This window comes from Globicephala melas, chromosome 5 (genome assembly GCF_963455315.2).
Source record: "Globicephala melas chromosome 5, mGloMel1.2, whole genome shotgun sequence".
NCBI lineage: Eukaryota > Metazoa > Chordata > Mammalia > Artiodactyla > Delphinidae > Globicephala > Globicephala melas.
Genome location: NC_083318.1, coordinates 30,198,545 through 30,210,314, shown reverse-complemented (window position 1 = coordinate 30,210,314; position 11,770 = coordinate 30,198,545). Strand labels below are relative to the sequence as shown.

Genomic DNA, 11,770 nt, shown 5'->3' with positions numbered 1-11,770 from the left:
GTTGGAAAAAGAGTATTAGAGTGATATAGCAGCAGATTCTGTGCTCAAAATGGACATTTTCTCCTCCTCTTCTCCATTTCTCTCCAAATAAAACTTCTTTCTTCGACCCCCTCCCAGCTCTATTGAGGTATAATTAACTGAAAAATAAAAAGTGTATATATTCAAATGGACAATGCAATGGTTTGACATATGTATACATTGTGAATGAACACAATCAAGTTGATAAACACATCTATCACCTCATAGAGTTACCTTTTTTTTTTCGGTGTGGTTAGTCCAGTTAAGATCTACTCTCTTGGCAAATTTCAAGTGTATAATACAGTACTATTAACTATAGTCACCATGCTGTACATTAGGCTGTTAGAACTGATTCATCTTATAACTGAAAGTTTGTACTTTTTGACCAGCATCTCCCCATTTTCCCCACCTTCCTGCCCCTGGAAACCACTGTTCTACTCTCTGGTTCTATGGATTTGACTTTTTTAGCTCCCACATATAAGAGAGATCATATAGTATTTGTCTTTCTGACTTATTTCACTTAGCATAATGTCCTTCACGTTTATCTATATTGTCAAAATGGCAGGATTTCCTTCTATTTTATCGGTGAATAATATCCCATTATATATATGAACAACATCTATATATCATTTTCTTTGTCCATTCATCCTTTGATGGACACTTGGGTTGTTTCCATATTATGGCTACAGGAGAAAAGGGAACTCTTGTACACTGTTGGTGGGAATGTAAATTGGTGCAGCCATTATGGAAAGCAGTATAATGGTTCCTCAAAAAATTAAAAGAGAACTACCATATAGATCCGGCAATCCCACTACTAGATATGTATCCAAAAGAAATGAAATAAGTATCTCAAAAAGATACCTGCATCCCCATGTTTATTGCAGCTTTATTCACGGTAGACAAATCTCTTTCATTTGGAGCACTAGCAGATAGAAGGAAAGGACTCAGGTAAGGTAAATTACTTCCCATGTGGACTTAATGTTTAATGCGTCACTATCTGTGCAGGGCAACGGTATTTTGAAACACAGATGCTCATTAACACATATGAATCAGCCTTAAGTGGTGACAAAGGTTTTGCTATCATAGAAACTTACATCTTTTTTTCAATAAAGAAAGGAGATCGTCATCAGGTGAGATTTGCCACTTGCTGCACTGTTTGCTAGCTTTGACTCATTAACTCAAGCCTCTTGCAGATTTAGCAAATAACAATATGGGATGCCCAGCTAAATTTAATTACAGATAATCAATAAATAATTTAGTATAAGTATATCCCAAATATTTCATAGAAAAGTATAAGTGTGACCCATGCAATATTTGGGACATACTTATGCTAAAAAATACTATGTTTTGTTTATCTGAAAATCAAATTTAACTGGGCATTCTGTATTTTATCTAGCAACTCTGTTGTAAGTAAGCTCTTTGAAAGTTGGACTAGGTTGCTCTTAAATGGTTTGTGTTTGTTTTCACAAAGTCTCCAAGACAAAACATTAGATTTCCCAGCTGTCGAGAAGACAGTTCCTGTTCCTTAGCTCCTTCAGTTAAAAACGTGCTGCAAAGGAGAAGCCAATTCGACTGTGGGAGAGCGCGTCCCAAAGAGCTCTGGGTGGGTCACCGCAAACGTCTGGCAGAAGTAGGTCTGGGGTGACCGTCACAGCGCTCAACAATGAGCAGCGCAGCCCGCAGTCCGCACTGAGCCAACTGAGAGGTGGCGCCTTGGTGGACCTGCTTCTCTCCCTCCTTTCCTCTCAGTCCAGGAGGGAAACTTTCAGAGAGACCCTGCCTCTCTCCAGATGGCCACTCAGGCCCGCGCCTCCCTGCCGGCGGGGTGGAAGGCAGCAGACGGCCCCAAGGGCACTGAGTACCCAGAATTACTCGCGAGTTTTGAAATCAACAGCCCGCAAGGTGCGAGGGGCCCGCTCTCGTTCATTTCAGAGGGGGCTTCCGCTGGAAGAAGCGAGGCCGTCCCAGCGTCCGCGCTGCCCCTGGAAACCCGAGATGCGAAGGGCTGTTCCCCCGCGCTCTCTTTCTCTCCCCGTTCCGTTTTAAAATTTTGGTCGGAGGAAAGAAAACAGTCTAGCGCCCAGTTGCGTGCGAAGACGAGGAGAGAAGAGTGACACACCCTCCCTTTAGCCCGCCCCGCGCTGCGCTTCGCTGGGAGGCGGGGGCCCGGCGAGGCTGCGCCCACCGGGAACGCCCTCTCCCAGTCTTCCGGCTCGGAGGATGGCCCGCTGACTGGGGCGGGAGCGCCGCGCCGGGCGGAATGATGCTTCGGAGGGGCCCCTGGCCCTGGCGCGTGCGTCTGCTGCAGACCCCAGGAACCCAAGGCGGAACGCATCCGCAACCGCCGATGCCCCAGGTTAAGCCCGAGCCCGGCGGCGGGGGGGAGCTGGGGGGAGGTGGCTGGAAAAGTTTGCGTGGGGCAACTTCCGCGGGAGCGAAAGCCCGGCGGCCGGGACGTTCACTGCGTTTTGCTGGCTCCCCGGTTTCGCGCGCGAGAGGACCCCCGACAGGTGGTCGCCCGGGCCGCGGAAGTGGGCCCCGGGGTCCAAAGTCGGGGTCACCCCCAGGGGCTGAGGGAAGGAAAGGCCAGGAAGGAAAGGATGTGCGTCGGCGCATCACCTCGGTTAAGTTGGGGTGCGGCGACCATGGGGCTGCGGCCCGGGGCGCAGCACAGTTACCTCGGCAGGCAGTTTCTCCGCGTCCAAACTACGGTCTTGAATAAGTTTTCAGAGCCGTTTTGCTGTCGGCTCGATCGTCGGTGCCGAAATGACCGAAAAGGGCTAAGAAAACGGTAGCGCGAGCAGAGTGAGTGCCCCGAGTGTGCACTGTCGTAGGAGAGTGGAATTTCCATCCTGAAAACCGCGAGCACCTCCCTTTCAAAGAGGGAAGAAAAATTCGCGTTTTGTTTCGAGACTTGAGAGTCGGGGGAATCATGAGTGTGTGTTGGTGGGTAACGGTTGGCCTGACACAGTTGTATTGTGGTCTGTGAAGAGACGTCGCTTGGGAGGAGGGAGGAGAGTGGATGTGCACTAAAAAAGACACAGGAAGACGGGGGAAAGTACTGATTGTAACTGAGATTGTGATGGAGCCTGACAGGCGCCCAGGAGCCCAAACTCTGAGCCTGATGAGGAAAGACAGCCTTTAAACTAGAGCCTTCCAGGTGTGCGCGGTTGCGGAGAGCGTGGTTTGCGTTTTAGTCCCCAGCACCGCCTCCCCACCCTCATAAATCAGTTTCAGATTGTTAACCGGGAAAAGATTTATTTTTTCTTCCAGTTGTGCGTGCACTTTGCAAGAAGAGCAGAAAGTAAGCGATGTCATTACCAGTATCTTGTCACTTTCACGTCCTTTTAATTTTTCTCTTTTTTCCCCCCTCCAGCTCTCTCAGGGCTTCAGAGTTTGGAATGGTTGGAGAAATGTTTAAGTGCATTTTTAAAATGCCTTCCCTGAATGTTAGAAAGGGAATGAGGAAGGGCATTTTGTTCCTTATAACTAGGACAGGGGCAAACTTCTTAAAATGTAAAAGGGTAGACTTAATAGACTAATGGGAGAGAGAGGCTTTTTTCATTTTGTGAAATTTGTGTTTTTATTATAAATGCACTTTACAGTCAAAGATATACTAAACAGTAAGACAACCCGATACAAGGAACCCCCTTCACTGTACACCATTTAAACGTAAATGATTGATTCACTTTTCTGTTAAATCTATTTAACATTTTGAGTAGAATGTTTATGGATCCTAAGACTGGCTGCTGTTTCTCAGGTTATCAACTCTAAACTCTTCATGTTTCCCACCTGATGCTATCCAGGGTAGTGCCATTGCATGCCCCAGCAGGAATTGGATACTCTTTTAAAAGAGGTCGAAAGTGATACAGTGGGGCTTATTAGGCTTAATCATAGGGGAATCATCTTAAGAAGCCTTATGTTTGACTGTGTCTAATCTGCAGATTTTTGTTTTAGGTCTTGACTGTCCATGCTATTAAGTCAATTTGCTGAACCTTAGAAATAGAAATGTTTCCATCATTTCACTTGTCTGATTAAAGACCCCCAAAGAATAAAGAGAAACTTTGAGTGTGCTTCTTTATATGCTCTTTGAAATTGTACCATAAAGAAACTGACAGAAATATCCTGGCTGCCTAGGAGTTTTAGGTAGGGCTACTAAACCATTTTCTGCAAGTCACATTAACTGGTTGTAGGGACATCTTTCATTCTAAGGTCTCACTGTTTTGTGATTGCTCCATTTGATATGAAAAGTCCTGTGGCTAAAGACAGGTGTTATTTCCATACGTTTTTGCTGTAAACATTCAGATCCCTAGAGCCTCTGAAAGCAGCAGGAAAAAAAGAAGTGATACATGTGACCTGACAGCTCATGAAATCCTAGCTTGAAAGGACTTGTCATTAATAGTATCTCAAGTAAGCATTCCCAGTTATATTTGGCCTCTTCTGAAAGGAGTGTGCCTTAGAGGAGCATTTAGTGATTTTGAAAAATAGACAGTTTTTATGCTTCACATGGTAGGTGAGTAATTGCCAGTGTTTTTTTGGGTAGAAAAAAAGTTTGTCAACATGAGTATGTTTAGCATAGCAGAATTGCTTTTTTAAAAAATATTTTATTTATTTATTATTTTTGGCTGTGTTGGGTCTTCGTTTCTGTGCGAGGGCTTTCTCTAGTTGCGGCGAGCGGGGGCCACTCTTCATCGCGGTGCGCGGGCCTCTCACTATCGTGGCCTCTCTTGTTTCAGAGCACAGACTCCAGACGCGCAGGCTCAGTAGTTGTGGCTCATGGGTCCAGTTGCTCCGTGGCATGTGGGATCTTCCCAGACCAGGGCTCGAACCCGTGTCCCCTGCATCGGCAGGTGGACTCCCAACCACTGCGCCACCAGGGAAGCCCAGAATTGCTTTTTAAAGGACATAAGTCTGAAGCATAAGAGAGCCAGAGCACGCCATATTACCTTTGGCCAAGGCATGGCCTGTTGTCCATGGTTACGTTCCAGTCTCAGCATCTCTGCTTCTTTGCAGCGCTGTGGCTGAGTGGTTGTCCCAGCAATCCACAGCTCCTGCTGGCCTGTCTTGTTCTCCAGGACACAGCTTTGAGTCATCATGGTGCCTGATAAATTATCACTAAACAGAAAGCTCTTGCCTGATTGTGCCTTTCTTAATTTGGTTCTTCTGCTACTTAGTTGGAGGGACTCCCTGATGTGATTTCAAGCCACCAGTACAGTGTTTGGGTCCCTACATTGGCTATGTTTAAAATTTTAAAAAAATCAGGTGTACTTTGCAGAGAAGTTTAAGTATTGAGTGTGCTTTTTTTTTTTAACTCATAGAAACAAAGCATATACATGTTATAATGCCACCACCAAATGTTAATTTAGAAGTTGTTTTCGTTGTTTTTATCTTTTGAATTTAATAAACGTGTCATCCTCGTTTGACACGTTCCTATGATTCTACCTCATGTGTTTGTAACTGGTGCGCTGTGTACTATAATCCTCATTTCAGAGCTCTCTCCTGAGGACAGTGGTTGATTTGTATGTTGGTGATGGTACTTACATTGTAGAAAAGACATGGATGCTTTGGTCTCAAAGTAGTTTAAGACCGGTTTGTCTATTAAATGTTAAACATTACTACCTTCCTGGCACTTAGGTATTAGGGCTGGGTTTTTTGTTTGCTTATTTTTGGTTTACTTTACTGTTTATTGCAATTTACCAGTATTCTGTTTTACAGCGAGCTCTAAGCTGGGAAATCATTTTGTGGCTTGGCAGATAAATATTTGTTGAATGAGGTCCCTATGAAACTACGGTAGAAAACCAGAGGCTCAATTTGGTTAATCTAATAGCTTTATAAAACCAGATGTATTTACTTCACAGAATAGAAATGAGCAGCTAATTCATTTGGTGTTAGGCAACTGGGACATCTGAGGGCTAACCCGGCCCTGCTACTTAGCTCCTGAAGTTAGCCAAGTCATTCAGTCTACTTTGAGCCTGTTTTACTCCCTTTTCAAAACAAGGTTTGTCTAAGTGGCCTCAAAAGCCCTTTCCATCTCTAAAATTGCCATTTTGTTATTTCACTGCGGGTTGTAAATATTATAAAATAATAAAATATTGTCAGTGTCAGAATGTTTGTCTTAATGGTTGAAAATCCTCTTTTATGACCTTAGGCAGCCAGTAAAGTGGCAGTTTTAACTAATGATTGTAATAACTTTCCCCTTTAGAAAGAAATTGGAATTTATTTGACATGGGGCGAGCATGGCATAATAGTATTCTCTTAGGAATTAAGAATTGTCTTGCTCTAATTCTTAATTCTGTCATGGCCTGTGACTTGTTGCTTATTCAAGAGAATCTAGCATTAGAACCCTAAAGCCATTATAGAGTAGACATCTTGGCCTAACGTACAGGCTATAAACCAATAGATAATAAAATAGCATTATCTTAGCTATATTCTAGAAGTATCTAATTTTTGATCCCATTTAACTTACCACAGTATTAATTTTCCTGGTTTTTAAAACAAATACCAGCTCTGTTCTCTGAGCTAGGTATTTAGACTGCGTGGTATGGGATCCCGCACCCAAATGTTTTACTAAACTCTCCTCATTGGCATACCTTTCAAGAAACAGGCCTGTGAAACCTGGTAGTCAGTTAAGAGGTACTCTTTACGAGGACCCATGAAGGAAACTGCTGTCTAGTCTTAGTCTTAGAATGGGTTTTCTCCTGAACTGATTTGGGGTTTATTATGCAGTGAGGTATACAGCCACAGGTGTTCTCTCTACGCACTGGCTGCCAGAAAGCTTATGGTCAGATGTTCAACCCATCTTCTAACAAATGTTTAAGACCTTGTGACATGCCTTTTATGTATTTACCATCCTTATGGTTTCATCCTCTCTGCCTTCATTTTTCCCTCCATGCATATCCTCACTCATTTTTCTGTGATCTCTTTTAATGGGAAAAAGTGGTGCATAAGTAAGATTTTTTAAATTTCAAAAGTCAGCTCTTTGGCGTTTGAACAAATATGTTCTACGTAGTTAATGGCGGAAGCCTGCTTAGTGCTTCACTCACAGAAAGTGTTCCACACATACTGACTGCACTGAATTGAGTTGCTCTAAGAATCTACTTTTGATGGTACGGTTCTCTTTTTGTTTTAATTGAGATTTAATTCACAAATATTGTTGTCTCTTAAAGGTGGTGGTTACTCTTCTCTCACCTTTTTTCTTCTTACCACCCTCACCTGTTCTAAATCTTCCTATTTCCTTGCCACCTCCACTTTCCTCACCTGGGTAAAAATCGAGTTTGGGTCAACTACTAAGTCCTGTTAAATCTCTTAATTCTGAGTTTCCTATGTAAATTAACTCATAAACGATGTTATTTGTTTTTACATCACTTTAACCTTAGTTTGCAGGAATGGAGGGCATGCAGTCCAGGCTTTTGTTAGGCAGCTCTTTTGAGGATAATTAGAGCTCAATGTAGGATTCACAATACTGGTGAGAAATGATATGTGAAACCTGCACTATCAGCAAAGTCCATTGAAGAGAATATCTCTGATTTGAGGGCCAGAAATAGGGAGCAGTGAAAAGAGAGGCGAGAGATGGAGCTACAGTTGAAATTGTTATAGCCTGTGAGCAGAAACAAGAAGTAACATGAAACATTGAACCTCATATTAAGAAACTGACAGGTACACAAGGTTTTATTGTGGCAGACTTAAGGGAGGAAAAAGTCTTCAGGATTGACAAGGGTCACACCATGAATCTGGGTTCTGTCTGCGGGTCTTACGGTATTTACCAGGTTGAGTAGGCGGTTTGGTTTATAAAAGTGCTGTGGACACAGGTGGTAATCCTAAAATATTTAACTCCACTGGGAACTCTCAATTATTTTGTTGTAGTAGGAGTGTTTTTATAATGAATGCATTGCTCAAATCTCATTTCTGGGACCAAAAGATAGATTTGCTTATTTTCAACCTCTTAGGCATAACAATAAATAATAAATGCCCTGAACCTGTTTGGAGGAAAGAAGTTATCATTCTTCTTGATGAATTCTTGTTGTTTTTCTGACCATGTGTGTTGGTGTGTGTGTGTGTTCACGTGTGGCTGTCTCTTGTTAAATATGTTGTTTTGGTATATAAGTTTCCCTAGTAGGGGAGTGGGCTATTTGAAGAGGGGATTTTAAAAGCTGTTGATGAATAACTGCTTTTTCCGCCAGTAATGCAACTGGAATACAAGTGTGCATTTTTATTAGAGAGACTGACAGTAATGTGGCCACAAACCTGAAAAACAATTTTTTTTAGAAAATGTGTGCAAACAGATCAGCATAGCATTGGCTGTCGAAGCCCTTGCTAGAGGATATATGTTGTGACATTTTATAGTCTGATAACTCATTTCTGCAACTCTGCTTTGGGAATGTTTCAGATAACGCATCATGAAGCAATTTTCGTTTTTCAGGAGAAAGTATGGTTTCTTTTGACCTTGTAAATACGCTTTTGTGGGTTTGTTATTAGCCAAACCAAGGTAAGCCAACTGTAAAACATAAGCAACAGATGATCCAGAAATCGTGTGGCTTCATCCCTCCAGTCCCACCTGCCACTCCATGCCCTGCAAGGCCTCCATCTGGCCACGATGGAATAATACCTCTCCTTGTGGCTTGTCCCTGGTGGCGTTTATGATGTTCCCTGGGCAGCGTTGCCCCCGCCCCCATCACCCTCCCTCTTCACCTTCCTGAATTCTCATCCCCCAAGGCTGAGTTCCAATACCCACCCACCCCCACCTCACCCCAGTTTTTATGTGGTTTGTGCAGGTGTCTGCCGGCAGAATTAATTACACCTTCCTTTTCACTCCCACGGTAACTGCAGTACTTCATCTTACCCTGTATTATAGTTAGTTGGGTTCATATGATTTTCCCACCTGGATTCTCTCAGCCCTTTGGTTGTTTTTTAATTTTTATTTTATATTGGCGTATAGTTGATTAACAATGTTGTGTTAGTCTCAGGTGTACAGCAAAGTGATTCAGTTATGCATATACATGTATCTATTCTTTTTCAAATTCTTTTCCCATTTAGGTTATTACAGAATATTGAGCAGAGTTCCCTGTGCTCTACAGTAGGTCCTTGTTGGTTATCTATTTTAACTATAGCAGTGTACACATGTCAATCCCAAATTTCTCCTTATCTCTGATGGCTTCTGCCCGGTCACAGTAGGTGCATAATAAATGCTTGTTGGGTAGAGGAATGAAGGGATAGATGATAAAGAACTCAATATCATATAGACTCCTTAATGGTGTATTCTCTTCAGGTCTGAACTTCTCAATTTCCTCTTCCCCACTGACTCTAGCCAGGGGGGGCACCTAAATCGTTATTATCCACCTTTTGTGATATGAGGCTTGAATATTGAAGATTTTTTAAAGTAAATCAAAGTAATCTTTGTATGTGTTGTATTTTCTAGTGAAAGAAAGCAGCCTTCAATTATATTTGGTTAATTGCTTTGTTGTAGATATGCTTTCACATCAGGATTTTTAAAGGACATAATCAACATAGTTTAGTGAAACATAAATTCTGTAAGGACAACCTGGCGTCTAAGTGTTTTCTTGGCTGTTCTGAAAGTGTGGTGGTGATTTAGGATGATTGTTTATATGTGGGGAAGGCAGCGCTTTTCTCCACTGAGGACTTTCCTAAATGGGATTCTCGGAGTGTTAGATCATTGGTACTAAAAGCTCAGTCATGAAAACTTAAATAATTTAGAATGGTAATTTAATTTATTTATTTATGGCTGCATTGGGTGAGCAGGCCTTCTCCAGTTGCAGCTAGCGGGGGCTACTCTTCGTTGCAGTGCACGGGCTTCTCACTGCGGTGGCTTCTCTTGTTGTGGAGCACGGGCTCTAGGCGCGCGGGCTTCAGTAGTTGTGGCCCGTGAGCTCAGTAGTTGTGGCTCGCGGGCGCCAGAGCACAGGCTCAGCAGTTGTAGTGCACGAGCTAGAATGGTAATTTTAAAATCAATTATAAAAATTTTTATTTGTAAGATACAATTTTATATTTTCCTGGGCAAAATATAAAATTAACCTTTTGGAAACCGCCCCCCCCCCAAAAAAAAAGGAATATAATTTTTGACATTAAGAAACATGCAGACCTTTACCTATTACAAGGCCCCCGTTACCACTGCAGAAGCGGGGCATATTCCTCTAGAGCATGGAATTGCCATGAGTAAGATTATCATCCATTGGCCTTCCAGAACTTGGTGGCTGGTTAAGGGAGTGCCTTCAGGGTACATAGCAAAATGTGTTGAATACTGTTGAATGTTCAAATATTGGATCGGTAAACCTGTATAGTGGTTGCCATTCATCTCTTTTGCTGTACAGCCTAGAATCTGAGGTCTTTGAATCGGGACTTTTGATAAATCCCGAAGATTCATGCCACTGTCCCAGCATTTCTAGACTTTGGGGACAGAGGGGGTAAACAGGATGGCAGTGGAGGTTCCAGCTGCTACCTGAACTTGTGCTGCCGTCACCCTCATGAGCTCTAAGAGCTGGTTCTGGCTTGATTCCTCAGAATGTTTTAGCTGAAAGTTTGGCTTCTATTTCCCCCATCCTGGTGTTAGGTTCGTCTACTCTGAGATGTAGGTGCCACTTCTCATGCTCTTGGTCTTTCAGAGCCAAGCCCTGGTCTGTCGCATTTTAATTGCTCATATTTCCCTTGTGTCTAAAGTGGGTTTTGACTCTTATATAAGCCCTGAGAGCTCAGTGGAGGAGTTGTGGTGCTTCATGCTAGATCTGAAAGCTTGCAGAGAAGATCCTTAAAAGTTATGGGGAAGACAAGACATGTAAAAGAGATACATACGTGTTCATTCACCAGTTGGCTCATGAGAGTCAAACATCAGAGACAAAAACTAAAAGAATTCAGAGAAGAAACATCATTAGAAATTGAAGAGATGAAAAGAGGTAAGATTTTGACTAAGCTCTGAGAGCAGGGTAAGGAAGGGTTTAGCAGACATATTTGGAGTAGGAAGAATGGGCATAAGCACAGAGGGTGGAATCTGAAAGGAGTTGGGGGTCTAGTAAGCACTCTGATGAGGCAGCAGGAAGTATTCTCTGGGAAGTATGGTCCTTGATTTGACTTGTATTAGAGCTTTAGATACCATATTAAAACCTTATAGGAATTATGTTTATTAAATTAAACTCTGTATCACAAACTGATATCCTGTAGGATATTGATTCCTAGGATGTTAATAGATGTTTCAGAAAAACAAATTCCCTCTTCTTATAAGTTTGAAGAATTCTGGGTTAAGCCATACCAAGTTAGATGTGTTCCTTCACTACGTACCTTTGCTAATGGGCATTGGGACGATCTGAGAGCAGGAAGGAGGTTGATCACAGATCTCTGTTACTCCACAGCATTCCTAGTAACTTCTCCCAGGAGAGTGGTCTACAGGATACAGTTTGGAGAGCACTGCATTAAAAAATTAGACTGGGGATGGATTATGTTGAAAAACACAAGCGATCCTCTTACTTCCGAGCCTATTTCCTCAGGTATAACTAATCTTGCCACTCCAGCTCTAGTGTATTGGACCATTCCTAGATACTACGTTCTTCAGCCTTCTTTGCAGCTAGCGTGTGACCAAGTTCTGGATATCTCATGTGACATAGAAGTGTAATTTCTGTTCACATCCTTAATTAGGAAACTGATTTCTCTCTTCTACCTTTTACTCTCTCCCATGGGCTGCAATGAAGATGTGGAAGGGGTGAGCCAGCCTGGACCCTGTGGAGGCATATAACCCTCTAGCTGATGG

The 11,770-nt window shown here is 42.7% G+C and overlaps 1 protein-coding gene across 1 annotated transcript in view; it reads left to right on the top strand.

Annotated features, from left to right (window-relative positions):
• Positions 1-1,916: 1,916 nt before the first annotated feature.
• Positions 1,917-11,770, top strand: part of MCUB (mitochondrial calcium uniporter dominant negative subunit beta) — a 100,200-nt gene continuing 90,346 nt past the window's right edge. Inside the window, 1 exon segment of the mRNA XM_030864079.3 lies at positions 1,917-2,374. Within this exon segment, the coding sequence (XP_030719939.2) occupies positions 2,279-2,374 (96 nt within the window). The 5' untranslated portion in view covers positions 1,917-2,278.